Source organism: Rhinolophus ferrumequinum, chromosome 3 (genome assembly GCF_004115265.2).
Source record: "Rhinolophus ferrumequinum isolate MPI-CBG mRhiFer1 chromosome 3, mRhiFer1_v1.p, whole genome shotgun sequence".
Lineage (NCBI taxonomy): Eukaryota > Metazoa > Chordata > Mammalia > Chiroptera > Rhinolophidae > Rhinolophus > Rhinolophus ferrumequinum.
In genome coordinates this window covers 21,835,216-21,852,298 of record NC_046286.1, presented here as the reverse complement: position 1 = coordinate 21,852,298, position 17,083 = coordinate 21,835,216, and the positions used below count along the sequence as shown (strand labels likewise).

The following is a 17,083-nucleotide window of genomic DNA, read 5'->3' as shown; positions in this document are numbered from 1 at the left end:
ATCCAATTTGAGACACTCTGCCCTGGCTGAGTTAAATGATCTTTATGAACAATTTTTCTCTAATATATTCTTTTTTAATTTTTCTCATATATTCTTAAAACAAGAAAACTCCGTATATGCAAACAGAGACAGGAACGCTAAAGACATATGCACCAAATGTGTGGTCTTTCCCATTGCTCAGTCCAAGCTGAGGTGAGTAGGACACATTGCAGGCAAAGAAAAGCTTCAGTGTAGGAAGAGACCACCTACTTATCAATCAAATCAATTCTGCAAATTGTTACTCAGTTCCTCGTCTGGGCAAAGGAATACGCCAATCACTATTTTCTGAAGGTTGACGACTCTAGGCCTTCGGATAATAAATAGAACCAAACATGCTCTTTACAGTTTTAAAAATAAAAAGCAATATCATTCAAAGGAAGACACTGACTCAACAAACCTCAGAAGTATTTTTCTTATCCCCTTTGTATACTTCTGTCTCAACTAGTCTCTGTCTCTCCCTTAGCTCTTAGTCTGTAATTGCTGAACTAACACATCTTGTGCCATCTTATGGGGCTTACTATTGTGATACGGTCTTTCTTTTTTCTTCAAATCATTGGGATCAGTTTCCTTATCTGTCAGGATGGTTCGAATAGTAGGAAATTTTAAAACAGCAGAATCTAGGCCTGCAATCTAGAAGCACACACCACCATAGGAAAATTAATTCCAACAATTTTTTTCCATTTACATAACAAGGACGAGGTTGGTTCAACCTAATCCTGTGTTTTTAAAAGCGCTGTCAGGCATTTGTCATTTTAGTGCATTATCAAGTATTACTTCCTCAGCCATCAGCGTCTAAGGAATGTTTTAAACTATTTCAGCACCTGTAGCAGAGACCTGTTACTGCCCACTTCGCCTCACCCATGTCATTTCAGTGGATATCAATCTGACATCCAAATACCAGAATCTGCTGGGTTTTTTTTGTTTTGTTTTGTTTTGCCTGTGGAGTTTTCCTTGATTCTGGAACCCGCTTTTCCCACCTTTATGCCAAATTAGAACAACTTGGGAAATCACGGCTCCCAGGAGCAGCCCTCAACCTCCTACAATCTCTCTTGGGTGGCACATATCTGAGACATATATCAACAGTCCCCAGTGGGAGAACGAGTTGCCTGGGGTCGTGCTTTTCTTGGTTAGTACCCTTCACTGTCTGCTTCCAGTTACCCTGTATCATCGCCCCACTCCCTCCGTAGTGTTCCCTTCATTACCCAAACAATTTTCACTCAAAACCTTGTTTCCGGGGCTGCATTTAAAGCAAGCCAAACTAAAACAAAACCAAATTATTTCTCAACTTTCAGGGGACTATCAGCCAATGCCAGCAAGGTGAATCAGCCTCGTGGATACTCATATTGTCTAGGGGAGGACCAAGTGGATAGATGCTTCTTCTGATAAAGTCGCAGAGATTAATGGAGAAAACAACAATTGCAGCAACAGTTTACTTTTCTGTGCTCTGCTTCCTCACATGTTCAGCCTGTCTGGCTTATTTAATTAGGGCACCTTTGGACACAATGATATAGAAAAGCCCCACACTGAAAATTAAGACGACAAGCGCCCAGAAACAAAGGCCATGAATATCCCACCACTGCCATTATTGACAGCCATGCTCACTCACTGATCAGCAATGCTACTTCATTTATTACTATGCCATTTAAGATGCCAGTGAGTTATGAAAAGATTATACCCTTTTCCCAACCATTATGATGATGCTGTTTTTGTTTCTCTAGCCATAGAAAATTAAAATAAAAATTAGATGCAAATTAGTGCCAATTTATATTATATTTTAGAATCTTAAGCAGTGAACTGTGAAACAGATGTGATAAAAATGCATTTATTCTTTCTGACTCACGGCATCATATTGCTGATTTTGGGGGTAAATATATTATCTTTCCAAGTACAGTTTTGCAGCTGATTTTAATAGATTTTACACAAAGTGTAGTGGCTTCTAAAAAGAGGGGTGTCTATGTGTCAAAACTGTACTTTTATTGTTAGCCTCTAAGCTTTTCCATTACTTACCACCGTTTCCACTTTATGGGCCATTACGCAGTCCCATAAAGAGTAGTTATTTCCTGTGGAGAGTCATTTTCCTTTTGAGTTTGGATTGCAAATTAGGTTTAGGCAAATGAAAAGAAACAAAATGTTAGCTTATTAAGAGAAACAATTAATCCATTTCCATTGCTCTTGGCAAAACATAAACAAGCTCTGAATTAAAAAATCATTATATGGTTGGGGAAAAAAATCATAAAGATGTTTCATTTGATTTTTGTTGTTTGATGTCTTCATTGGTCCAAGAGAGAAACCACATCATTTCTACAAACGGATGCCATGAATTTTTAAGATAAATGCCATTATATTGTTTGTGAATTATCAAAGTCAAAAAGGGTATGGTCATGAGAGAAAAGTAAAGACAACCAAGAAACTTCAAAGGCATTTAACCACTGTCCTCTCTTAGTGTTTTCAAATACTCAGCAATAAAAAGGAAGCACATGCCTAGAGCCCAGGGTAAAACAAGAAACCAGGCACATTATAATAATAAGGTGAAGACACAAAGATTCCACTGTCACAGAGAACCTCACATTGCTCAATTTTAATTTAAGGAGTTACTTAAATGCATGGCCTATGGAAATTTAATGATATGCTATGGTTCATCTGAACTTGTCAGGTGGCCCCAAGCTGCGATAATCAACTTTTCAATGTCAGACTCATTTACTCCTCGAAGAATCCTGAAATAGCCATTCTCTCCCCATGACTTTCCCCAGGAATTGGCAGCGATCTGCAGGAAAACAAAAAAATGAAAAATCTGAGTACCATACTTTGATATTTTTAAAATCTGCCTGTAAAAACACAGGTAACTCATTTGTCGCTTTAAATGCCTTTAGACTTATTATGAATTGTAATTATTAAGAACTTAGATATTTTCTAAAAAAGAATAAATATTTTTAAATATATTATTCATCCTTTAGATTAATATACATGTATATTTATGGTGGCCACAGCCAGAATTGGGGTACTACTTCCGAGTCCCCAGAGGACAACAGGAACATATGCATGAGAACTATCAGCCACATCAGAAGACACACAAGCTGCAGTTGTAGTGTCTACTATGTAACTGGCCCAATGCTAGAGAAACAAAGACAAGAGAAACTGGCCAGAGAAACAAAGATAAGAGAAACTGGCCAGAGAAACAAAGACAAATAATGCATTATGCTGTGTTCAGGGAGCTTATGGCCTAATGAAGTATGACCAACATAAGACCAGTGCTAAGGTAGAAGTATGCAAAGGGCGCTGCTGAAGTCAGCAGAGAGGCATCTGGCTTATTTGGATGGTTCAGGGAAATTGTCAAGGGGAATTGCCACATGGGATGCATATTAAGCTTGAGCATAAATTAACCAGATAAAAAGAGGAGGAGGGGAGATTCAAGTAAAAGGAAAGATAAGAGCATAAACACCAAAGCATGAAGTAGAATGAAGCAGTGAAATGAAGAAATGAAATTGTTATAAAATTAGGCCCTGAAGCAGAAGCAGGTTGGTAGGTTATGAGGCTGGAATGGGAGGTAAAGGACATCCATACTGAGCGAATAACGGTGAAAGTGATGGCAGGTTGCTGAGTGGCTTCCAGCAGGAGAGCCAGGTGAACAAATTTATATTTTGATTACATTATTTTGTATGAAGTGAGATGGATGGATTTAAGAAGGTAGTCACAAGAGGCAGAGAGATGAGCTAGTAAATTTGTCACATAACCAATTTGAATGACTTAACGGGGCAAAGAAAATAGGGAGGTAAATAGAGAAAGTAGTTGAGTAATATTCAGAAAGTAAAAATCGATAGGAATTAGAAATTTTCTTTCATTTTTTTTTATGTTTGGTTTTTAAATATGAGGAGAGTTAGGATGTTTGTGTCTCCTGAGTTTAGAGCTTGAAGGAATAAGTGTACAGGAAAGCAAAAACGTTAATGTTGTATAAAAGCCAAAAGGGCACACAGAAGAGAGTTAGCTGACCACAACTAAATGCAACAGAAAAGCTCAGTAGATAACAACTGAAATTATTCTTGGGATTTGGTATATTAGAGACTTCACAACAACAGCTTCCACACTAGCCTCACATTCACTCTGCTCTGAGCCTAAGACAAAAAATTTTCTCGTATATGATCTGCACTGAGATTCTCAAGGCATAGAATGCTGCATGGAGCTTTTACTGCTTTCTACCATGTAAGAGAAGGCAGATTCACTCAGCATCAAAATTGTCAGCTTTAAGAAAGAACTGATTCTCATCATTTCTTTTAAAATTTGATTCTTTGCCTTTTTATCCCCTAGCTTTATTGCGATATTATTAAAACATAACATATGTACATTTAAGGTTTGCAATGTGATTGGATACACGTATATGTTGCAAAATAATTAATACAATGTTAGTTAACACCTTTTTTCTTCATATGTTTATGATTTGTGTCTGTGCTGATTAACATTTAACATCTACTCTCTTAGCAACGTTCAAGTATATAATACAGTATTCATAATTATAGTTGCCGTGCTGTGCTCTAATTAGATCCCCAGATCTTATTTATTTTATGGCTGGAGGTTTGGCCAACATAAGCCCTTGGAAACTACCATTCTCTTTTCTATTTCTATGAGTTCAGCTTTTTTAGATTCTTCATATAAGTGAGAACATACAAATGTTTGTCTTTATCTGTCTGACTTGTTTCACTTCAGCATAATGTGCTCAAGGCCCATCCATTTGTCACAAAAGACAGGATTTTCTTCTTTATGTTGAATAATATTTAATTGTAATATATATATATATATATATATATATATATATATATATATATACACACACACATAATATTTAATTGTTATATATCTCATATCTTCTTAATCCACTTATCGATGGACGCTGAGGGTATTTCCATGTCTTGGCTATTGTAAATAATGCTGCACTGAACAAGGGAGTGTAGACATTTCTTCAATATTCTTATTTTAATGTCCTTTGCATATATACCCAGGTGTTTCATTATTTGGGATTTTGCTTCATTATTTGGTAATTTTATTTTCAATTTTTTGAGGAACCTCCATACTGTTTTCCATAATGGTTGCACCAATTTACATTCTCCCCAATTGTACATAAAGGTTCCCTTTTCTCCACATCCTCAACAGCGCTTGTTTCCTGGTTTTTTAATAACAGCCATCCTAACATATGTAAGGTGTGAGGGGAAGTGAAAGCACACAAAAAATGGTAACTATATGAGGTAATGGATTGGTTAACAAGCCTTACTTTTGTAAGCATTTTGCAGTGTTTACATATATAAAATAATCACTTTATACACTTTAAATGTAAGCTTACTTTAAACTTAGTATCCTGATGTACAAATTGTGTATATGATACAAAAATAGGGAATGTTTGCTTTCACTTCCCTTAGAACTACTTTACACTTTATTTTCACATAGGATAAGAATTAGAGCTGGGGCCATTTGTCTAGTTAATTGATCTGATCCCAGAAAATAATGAAACTTCTCTTATCTCCCCAAGAGGGTCAAAGTGTAGAGACTAGACAAGGTCCTAAATTAAGACGTATGGTGCCAGGAGTACTAGACCATTATCTCCCTCTCCCTGGGTATTTATATGTTAAAAGGGTCGAAGCCCATCATTTGGAGACATTATCTGGTGTTTTTCTTGCCCTTGGGAAGATATACACATATTTCTAAGGGTTAGGGTAAGAACATAGGACCCTTTCCAGCTCAACTTAGTGGAATAAAAGTTGTTTTTTTTTGTTTTGTTTTGTTTTGTTTTGTCTGTTTTCTCTCCTTCCAGGAAAGGAGGAGCTGGCCTGTCTTTCTCCTCTAAATGGAGAAAATCCATTGTTTTCTGTCCCTCATTTCTGGAATATAAACTGCTACCTCCATAGAAAAATTCCATTGACTTTTATCACAGAACCTGCAAAACTGAAGTGTTGGAGAACAACGCTGTGACAGCTGGTTGTTGATCTTGTCGTGAGTATCGAATAAGAACTCTTTTCTTCTGACCCACGTACTTTCATGCAAGTGGGCTAACATCCTAGACCCTTCACAATTCTTCACAAAAGTGCAATAGCACTCAAAGATTTCATATTTTAAGTAAACCAATATTAAGTTTTATACAAAATGAAAATAATGTTAGCGAGTTGACTGAATTTATAGATTAAAGTTATTTATTTACTCATTCAACAAATATTGTTTATATTTCCAATATGCATTAGGAATTTTGCTTTGCCCTTTGGATACATTGGAAAATAAGGCAGATATGATTCTGGCTCAGAATGAGTATACAGTTTAGCAGAGGAAAACATCAACCAAAGTTTGTAACTTAATAAAACATGATAAAATTTCAGTCTTATTCTTGTATACCTACCACTCACATTAAATAATATATCCAGAAGAGTAACAGTAGAAACCCTGCCCCTATGCACATGAAATAACGTTTTCTTTGAAAGTTGTTGATAAGCAGTAAGTTCTGAATTGATAATAATACAACAGAAGTAGTTTAAAAGCATATGTTGAACACAAGTGTGAATGTGTGCATGTTTATAGCACCCATAGGGCTCTAGGTTGGAAATAATGAAGTTGAAGAGAAGAGAACCATAGAAAGTGTTCCTTTGCACTTACTTTTGTATTCACAGTCACTCAACACATTCAGATTTACTCAACAAGTGGTTATGGAGTGCTTTATGCTAAGAACTGTTGTGAGGTAAATATATTAGAGAATTTTTTTCTCTCTAAATATTATTGAATAACTTCAAAATAATTTAATAAAAATCCCATATAAAAACTCAATGGCAGGTATTCAAATAACATATCCTCTTTCACATATTATGACTTTTAGCTCTTGAACATTATTGTTAATTATTGGCCACTCCAAGCTGTATTTTAATGATAGAAATTATATTTAAGAACGCTGAGTTTAAATACAACGCAACATAATTCTACTTAAAAGCATAATGCTTCCGTATATCAAGACAGATAAAATACAAGACCATACTTGGGTGATTGATTTTTGTGAGTGCCTTGTGGAGAAGTCTAATTAACAAGAGTCAGTCTAGTGAATAAAAGTACTAATATTTGGTGTTTCATAAGTTATAATAGGCCCTCGACTGCATGCATTCAAATTCAAATTCCATGATGAATATCATCACCTAAACTTTATACTATTCCTGAAAAAAAAGAAAAAGGTACAAACTTGGGACAATTCATCAAATTTTACTGTAATCAACTGAACATTTGATGTAATAGGTTGCAATCATTTTCAAACAGTTTCTTGCATGTAACTTCCTATTAATTTTAAGACTAAACATTGGTTCTTTTTCTATAAAGAAACATGTACATGTTGTTATAATTGGCAAAAACAAAAACAAAACACTTAACACCTATGAATAAATAATTGACACACACATTACATAAGCATCATCCATAGCAAAAATAATGTAAGAACACAAAGTTGATTGCCATATATGGGAGAAGTCTAACTATTACTTTAAGATTAATATAGATGCTAGTAGAAAGAAAAAGTTTTCCTATTGATTCTCACTTTGAAAACAAAATACTGTTTTTCTACAATTTGGAGTAAGAAGACTTAAGGAAAACTATTACTATAATATTAATGATTACAATAAGTTTTGTGTGGGAGAAAATACCAATATTACAAACAATAATACAGTGACTTAGGATGTGACGAAATAATAAAAAGCAAGGGGTAGAGACACAAAACATTCTAAAATATACACTTCACAGTAGAAATTCAAGTAGCGTTACATACCCAAAATTTTTCTTTCCGCCCCTGGGCTCCTCTCAGTGTGCCCCATCTGCAAATAGTAATAATAATAATAAATATTGGTATGGTTAAAATGTTTAACTTGATCTTGATAAAATGCAAACTACTTCAAGGATTGTATCTTTTCTATTTTCCTTTGCTCCACCTTGTTTTACTGTGGAACTCTCATCATTGACCGACAGAAATCTGTTTATGTTGTTTTCTTTTTGATTGTAACATTATTCATCTGCTCAGAATATACTCATTTATATCCAAATTATTTGAAATAAAATTCGTTGATGAAAGCAGATAAGCCCTAGGGCAACTGGGGTACGAAGGTTTTATTTTGTGTTTGTTATTGTTTTAGTTATTATTTTATTAAAGTATAGTTGACATACAATATCATATTAGTTTCAGGTGTAAAACATAGATATTCAATAGATGAATGAATAAAGGAAGTGAGGTATATACATACAATGATATATTATGCCATTAAAAATAAATGAAATCTTGCTATTGTGACAATGGACCCAGAAAGTAGTATGGTAGTGAAATAAGCCAGACGTAGAGAGACAAATGCCATATGATTTCACAGAGGTTTTAAAGTGTGAAAAGATGCCTTTTACATCTAGTCCTCTAAAACTTTACCCTAAATGGAGCAAACTACAAATCTCCAAAACAAGTGATAAGAAACATAACGTAAATACAGATAACTGCTGTAGATAAGAGAATTTATGTAAAAATATTCATATGTATATATTACTTTATAAACTGAGTATGCACCTAATGTGGAATTTCTCTATACATGTGTGCATTTGGAAATAAAATCCTATATTCTTAGTACTGGCCCATTTTCAATGTAGCATGTAACAGTTCATAAAGAACCCAAACCTACAATATCTCCTTTTTCTTTTGACCAAACCTAGTGAGGTAGATGTTCATAACATATTCTATTTACTAATGAAATAACAAGACTTGTCCAAGAGCACAGAGTGGGAAATGTTGAGCTGGGACTCCAAATCCCATACGCTTCTTAATACGTTCTATTGCTTCTCTTATAAAGACCCCAACTGCAGTGCCCTGCACAGCATCAGTTTTATGTTGAGAAAGCATAGTGACCACCACTATCATGTGATTTAACGGATTGTGAGAACATAGCTCTGCCCACATATCACCCATCAATCCCTCCCTAATACCCCGAATCCCCCATGGAGCTCCTTCAAGCTAAATCGTGGGGTTCCATTACATCACAAACATTCCTGGAAGACATACAAACTTGTTGTTCAAATAGTTTCAATATGTCAGTGGGCAGACAGTTATTTTTCATAGTACAGACTAGAACAATGGCACCATGGCATGGAGGCTTTGCTGAAGAGGACAGGTTTATGGTAGAGATCCTAAGGCAGTCAAGAAACTTTGTTAATGCATTTGGATCTCTTGGCATGAGAGGGAGGGGAGAAAAAAGCGACTTGAGGGGTGCGAACCTAAAAAATAATTTTTCTTTCTTTTGTTGCTGATGGAGGCTAAGTGTGCTAATTATACTGATTGCCGTCTCTCTTCAAGTTCTCTGTGGCACACAGGGGTAGACTGGAACACCAGGTTTCAAATATTCCAGGCAGTTTAATGTGTACGTTCAAGCTGAGTCCACTTCCAAAACCATTTTTGTGGTTTTATCATTTCTTTTACATTTTCTAAAAAGTCACCACCATTGAAAAAACTTACCAGTCATAGCAAGTGCCTCCAAACTTCAAAGATCATGATGCACTTCAAGTAATAGATGACATCTGAAACCTCAGTTCTACTCACGTATCATGGCCATTGAAACAATTTAAAAAAAGCTTTACCACTCAATTAAACTTCCTTTCAGATGATCTGACTACTAGTTACTTTAGCTACTATGTACATAAAATACGAAACACAAGACAAAATCAGAAGAATCTAAAGCACCATTCAATTCCAAAATTATATAGGAAGGAGAGGAAGCCCACGTCTGAGATTCAACCAGATATGGTAGAAGTCTGGGACAGTCTTGCTTGAAGCACTAAGGAGCCTCCTAAGAAAGAACTCTCAATCAAGAAAGAGGTGTTCAGACATGGCAAGCCTGATCCAGTAACTAAGCCTCAATCAAAAGAAAGGAGGAGTAAATGACAGTATAATTTATTCCCTGTCTCTCAGATTTGTCCAAACTCAGCCTCACACTGGACTCAGGTATGTTTAGAGTTGGGGAGGGATAAGTCAGACTTGTTATTAAAACCTAAAAGATTTATTTTGTCAAAAACTCTGTGTGTTCTATAAAACACTTTCATAACACTCCAATAAAGGGTAAGACCAAAAGTGGATAAAGGTTTCTTTCGCACTTTGTAAAATGCTTCAACTTCTTGGTCTCCAATGCACTGAAGACGGGGCATTGAAGATGGTAAAACAAACAAATAAGCAACAGAAGCAACAGAAAAGACAAGTTAAATACACCATGAAATGAGTATTACATTTATTAAGAAGACTATTTTAGATACCCCTGGGAACTCTCAAAAATATTGAGGCAGTGTTTGGGGACATGAAGATCCACAATTGTATATGGAGTTAAAACTTAGCAGAATAATGACTACACATAACTCCATTACCAACAGATCAGAGACCAACTATTTCAAGGAAACAGAACATTTCCTCACAAAGGAGAAGAGGCACTTCAGACTGTAATTGTAAAATTTTTCTTTTTTTAGTACCAAAAAATAAATTATAAGTAAAACAATCTACCTTGGTTTGGCAACACCTAAGTAATGTAAACTATCACTTTTACTTTTGTTCAATTGCCTATTGTTTTTCATATGTTCCTATAAATTTTGCTATGATTATCTAAATAATATTTTGCACATCGATCAACTCTTTATAGTTGCTGTAAATTATTTTTCAAGCAATGCTGTTTATTATAACTTTAAGGTACATTATTTAAAATACAAGTCATTTTTAATCCAAAGAAAATACTAGAATTCAGATTATTATTTTTTAAAAAATCTCAAAATAGACAAAAAAATTAAGTCTTCAAATAAGGTGAGAGAGGAAAAGTAAAGTAAGGTGGCTGAGTTTGATAGTTTCAGAGAGTAAGATGCTTGTGAAGGAAAAATATAAACAAAGGATGTTCCTTTATGCCAAATTCAGATGGACAAGAAAATATTATACTCACCACAGCTATTGTGCAGTTTTACTATGTTAGAGCCTCTGCATCAAACTACAAGCAGGATCCATCCATCACAGGATCTAACATTTGCACTGCAATCTTTAGCTATCTTTTCTCTCCAGAGGAGATCTAGACAGTTCCTCAGATGGTAATCAAATACCCCACAGAGTCGCGATGGGGTATAGTAGAAAAAATAGATTTGTAGGTTATTTTCTAAATATCTTATGCTCTAAAAGGCTGAGAGAAATCACTTTATCCTAGGTGATTTCCCATGAATATCATAGCAAATTCATGTAATGAAAACCTTTATCCAAACAGAAATGAAGGTTAACTAGTACAAAGCAAGATGACTACATCTATTATTCATTTATATTCATTTCATTATTTATTTACAGGAAAGAGTTCCTCTCTTTCTCACCATGAAGGGCATTTTTCTCTAATATATGTATGTTTCTAAATTATGGTACTGTACTTTTGCTTGCCATTATACCAATAGGCTAAAAATTCTAGAAATATGTATATACCAGGGGTGCCAAAATAATGTACACAAGTGGACACTTTGGTCATCGTTGCTCAAGCAGTAGTTCGCTATAAACAGAAGTGTCTGGACACTGATGGTAACCACTCTGAGCATCTCTTGTAATTGCAAAAGTCAAATGTGACTTGTATTCATCTTTTGTTATCAGTATATACTGAGTATCACAATTTTAATACAGTTTTCCTTTCTTAAAATGTGTATACTTGTTTTGGGTACCCTCTGTATTTTCACAAATGTCCTCTTATAAGGCAACAGCTGTCCTTGAGGACATGGGGATCTTCACTACATTCATATTTTCACTAAACATAACTATTTACAGTCTTCTTTCCTTCATTTATACCTCTTCATTTTAAGGACTATCCACAGCATTTGTTTAGACAGACCAGAACCTTACCTTACTCTTCTCAGATTGTTTCCTCAACCTTGCTACTCTAAAACAAGTTGTATAATAGGTTCACAAGCTTAATAGTGGTTTTTCTTGCCTCAAGTAATTCTACTTTATAAGAACGTTATGCTGCTCTTTTCAATTTTTTTCTACCTACCTCATTAAATTGTTTTAATTATTTGTTAAGACCCATTAATGCCTATTTTCTTTCAAAATTTAGTGAACTGGCTAAAATGCTTGTATTGAAAAAATCTGGACAGGTCTTAGATCATGTACCACATTCCCTGAGGATACCTGGGACTGGTAATTCCCTACATTGAGTCTACTCTCCCTCAAGTACATGATCATTTAATCTCTTCTTTCTGGATTCATCTTATAGGCTCATTTTTAGATAGTTCTGGAAACATTACTCTTTTACATAATACTAAAAGTCTTTGTGGATAGACCATAAATTCTGCAGAGTAGGGCATTAAAACCCATTAAAGAATAATGTAAGATTTTGTATTGCTAAGATTATGAACATCTTTAGGCATATTCCCTGTAAAAAGAATGTCCTTTTCAGATAACTGTGCTAAATAGCACCAGATTTCTTAAAACCCTATTTAAGCTATGTCTAGATAGTAAAATTATTGGAACTGAATACCTACTTTGTATAGGATTTTAGATTATAATTTTTTCTCCCTTGGTTTCCATTTTGCCATTGAGGTCCATGTATCCAGGCATGATCATATGTGACATGGTAAATAAGAATGTATTAAGGGAAAACATTCTTAAAGTAATATTCATATTCCCATGAATATTCTTTTTAAAAGGAAAGCACATAATCTTTTGTGTACTTCATTTATTTCTACCTTTATTCAGCAAACTACTGTTTAGTACAAAGAAGATATCTTTTTCCTTCAAGAGGTTGACCATCTAATGGGAGTGTTGTTGGGAAATGAAAAACAAAGTATAAAACCATTTGAATTCTGTAATTGCTACTTGTGTAAAACCATGTTTAATTTTTTCCTATGGGTTACAGATGTAGAGCTAACTGTCTATGAAAGGCCAAGGCAAACTCCCTTCACAGATTTGAGTAGGAATTCTTCAGGTAGAAGTAGGAGTATAGAATTTTGGGACAATAAATAAGTGTGAAGTCACAGGAGAGCCATAAAAACCTCATCTCAGCCTATTCTAAGACAAGCACTTGGTCCAGGATGACTGGAAAGCAGAAATGGGAGTGGCAGGAAATGAACTTGGGAAAGAAGATTTAGCTCAGGTCATCAAGAGTGCTCATGGCTGCCAATCTTGGCATTTAGTCATACAAAATTGGTGATAGAGTCATCTGAATATGGGAAGTGACATGCTCCAGACAGTCTTTCAAAGGGACAACTCTGGCATTAGAACGTGGGATAGGTTCCAGGGGGAGGAGGTTGAAAGCATGAAATGAACATTGTAGTGACAATAAGAAACAACGAAATGCTGAAAAAGAATGCACTATCCATAAAGCAAATATTGTTTATTCTCTTAACAGCTGTATCGCAAATATCTAGAATAGAGACTGTGACATAGTCAACCCTCAATAGTTATCTGCTGATCAAGTGAATTGGAGTACACTGCCAGCAGGAATGAACAGGAGGTCACCGATTTGAGATCTATTTTGGAGATAAAAGTGATGGAATTGCTTGGCCAATTTATGTTGACAGAAAAGGAGAAGAGTCAAGGTTAACTCCAGGATTTCAAGGCTGAATGAGTAGGTACATCAAATGTGGCATTACTTGAAGTGCACTTCACATTCCACAGAGATGTGTTCCTGATGATCAGGTTGATTTATCATTACCTACGACCATAACTATAGAGTTGCTTCATTTTCTTAGAGTTCTCTCTAGCGATAGTGGTTCTGCGTATTAACCTTTAAATTCATGACTTATCGGGATTTCTAACTTAAAACACTGTAAGACCCAAGGAAAGTTGATTTTTAAAAGAAATTATGAAAGAGACTTTCTGCAGAATAAGGAATTCTTTTGTGATGAGAATAATAATTTTCCTAATTCACAAGTCAAGATCATATTTGCTTAGGAATCAAGTTCTTTAAAGCAGGTCTCACATCCAAGAATCCGGAGTTAATTACAAGAACAAAAAAAGTTTTATTTTACATTGATGGTAGCTATATTACAGTGTAGCAGAATCATCTAGACTACAATGTTGCAATGTTCCTGATGATTTGCTGCTTTTCAGCTTGTGCCCAGTAGACTGACAACAGGAATTCAAACTCATGTTTTCTGGGCAGACCAACTCTCTGTTAGTGAATATAGATCCAGACAGATAAAAATAAAGTTTCTAAAGAGTGGACATGTAAACAATTTTTATGTAGCACAGCCTACTAGAACAGGAAATTTTGAAGGAACACAAGGAACAAATACATAAAAAAAAAGCCTAAGCAGAACTCCAAACTTTCTTATTAAGGAAATGAAAGTGAGATAGGATACAAGTGTAAAGATATCAGGAGATAAGCTTCAAGTCAATAACAATGACATGACTACTCTGGATGTAGGATTTTGCTTTTAAAGGTGAGATAGCAGATGGACTCGCCGCTCCCTTTCTTTAAACAAGATTTCAAACATAACTGCAGTAACAGTGAAACAGACATGCAGGGTTTCATCGCCTGATGAATGTTCTACCAAAGACCGTTAGCAACTTCATTCAAAAAAATACTCAGACAGAGTGAGTGTGGCAGTGTTGAATAATAGAGTGTTTAAAAACATTCTTGGCATTCAGTCACTAAAATCAAAGTTCTATTAACAATAGCATTGTTCTAGAACAGAGCATTCTTTTGAGAATAAGTAATGAGATCTATTTTACCAAAGAACACTCCACCCCAGGTGATGGATACCTGGCAGTAGATACAGAAATCAGAACAAAGCTGCAGACCACATTTCTCCTGATGTAGGAGTCTATTTATTCTATTCTTTTATTAATTCAAAAGATTCCAAAAGCGTTAGCTTTGCCAAAAATATTGTATAATAAAAGATACAGACATCAGCTGTTATTAGTTCATTAAATGGCTGCAGTATACATAATTTTTACCAGTACCATGTTATTTTACTATAATATAAGACCGGGTCTATATAGTATAATATATACTATATTATATATATACTATATATACTATATTATATATATACATATATATATATAATATAATATAATACCGGGTCTTATATTAATTTTTGCTCCAAAAGACACCGTAGAGCTGATTGTCTGGTTAGGTCTTATTTTCAGGGAAACACGGTACAAGAGGCAGAAATGGGTGAAATCATATCCAGCTGTGATGAGGGATGGCATGATGGGCCTTGAATAATTGGTAGAAGATGCCAATAAGAAACAGAGGCATACCTGAGAGGAGAGCACAAAACAATGCCAGAAGCTACCCTTTGCGGATTCATAGAGAAATAATGAAAGGTTGGAAGGAGGAGGATTATAAGCAGTCATAGAAATGATAAAGCTGGTGATGGTAAACAAGATGAAATAAAATGGAAAGCGTGAGTGCTGGAAGCAGGAATCACACTTTGGTGATTACAATAATATTCAAATCAGGGTTGAATTCATCACATCCAACTATCTCATTTGTATCCAGAAATGTAATGAACACAATTATTACAAAGATGGGGATAGAAGAGAACAAAATTTGATGCATTTATTTTAAGAATCAAAATAAATCAAAGTTGTCACTTAATATCACAAGCAGTACTCATTCATCATCTGCAAAATTCATTTTTCTGCAACCGTTCCCTTTTTATTATAACATATACTTGACCTGACTTTCTCCTTGGTCTTATTCAGTAATATCCTACATGTTTCTGTTCAGAGAAGATATTGTACATCACCATGGCAACACATGTCTTTTAACAAAATTTCCTAGTTCATTCATTCATCAGAATTGTCATATATATCATATTCCTAAAGCATAACATAAAATCCTGATCCTAGATTCTGAAATGATAAGCTTGAATTATATGCTTTCTGAAAATGCACAAAGTGCTGTCTTTCAGAGGACACACAATCCATATACTGGTTGACAGAAAAAAGTCAGAAGCCACTATAGTTCCTACTCCGGATGTCCTCTCCCCCAACCACACTTCTCTAGAAATTCAAAAACATACACTTTGCCTAGCCTCCGTGTGAATTCTATCATTTTTGCAATTTTTATAGGCAACAACTACCACAGAAGGTACTAGGTTATAAAACAAAATCACCAAAAAGAATTTGTTAAGCTAATTTTGAAGACAGCACTGTACCAGGGGGCTAATAAAGTGCCATTATACAGATCCACCAAATCTGAAGTATCGACAGACATTAAAACTCATGTCAGCAAGAAAATATACTTTCCTAATAACTGAAAGCAGTTCTCAGCTTTCGTGTAATCTGTGGCCCCAGTTCTCTACAAATGTAAGGAATTTGTCTATAATAATCGTTTTCTCCAGCTGAGCCATTTCTTCATGTACCACATCTTTCCTTGATGTTTACCAACTAAGAAATTATTATTTCCAACCGCACTGATTTCACACAATCCAGTAGAGTTAAAGTGCATGTGACCAAACTTCTACTACTTATATGGCTTTCTTGGTACGTACAGAATCATATTATCTAAGGTCATGATAATTATGTCACATTTACCAAATAAATTAATCATTTCCTCCTACAGTCACATTTCTCTTCCTTTTCTCATCCTATTCATCCACCTGTACTCTCAGAGTAAGCCGGATCAAATATTTTTAATGATAATAAGTTGAAATAAGTGTAAAAGTATATTACATCACAGGTAAGTACTCATTAAGGCCATAATTAGAATCCACTCCAAATTATACTTCGAAGAAATAATTCTGAAAACAGATTCAGAGTAATAAAGAAAAAGTTAAAAAAAAGTATGAATTTTTAAAAAACTAAAGAAAACGCAAAGTGAGTAACCTACCAGCTGGCAGACACACTATCTCATTTAATCCTTACAAGACAGTGAGGAAACTATTTATTATCCCAATGTAATAGATGAGAAAACTGAGCTATAAAGAGATTAAATATCCTGCCTGAGATCACCCGGGGAGAAAGGCAGAACTAGCATTTGAACGTAAGCTTGAACCAAAACCCCTATCCTTTATGCTCCGTTGCCTCCACAATCAAGATTAGTCCTGCACTGTCTTG

The 17,083-nt window shown here is 34.9% G+C and overlaps 1 protein-coding gene across 4 annotated transcripts in view; it reads right to left on the bottom strand.

Annotated features, from left to right (window-relative positions):
* Window positions 1-2,407: 2,407 nt before the first annotated feature.
* TINAG (tubulointerstitial nephritis antigen) overlaps window positions 2,408-17,083 on the bottom strand; it is an 81,397-nt gene continuing 66,721 nt past the window's right edge. The window contains exons 11-12 of one of the 4 annotated variants that reach the window (XM_033102465.1): window positions 7,814-7,859; window positions 2,408-2,803 (exon numbers count right to left, since the gene is read on the bottom strand). In XM_033102465.1, coding sequence (XP_032958356.1) covers window positions 2,669-2,803; window positions 7,814-7,859 — 181 coding nt within the window. In that variant the 3' untranslated portion in view covers window positions 2,408-2,668. The remainder of the gene's footprint in view (window positions 2,804-7,813; window positions 7,860-17,083) is intronic. The other 3 variants (XM_033102464.1, XM_033102466.1, XR_004422642.1) reach the window with 3 other exon arrangements.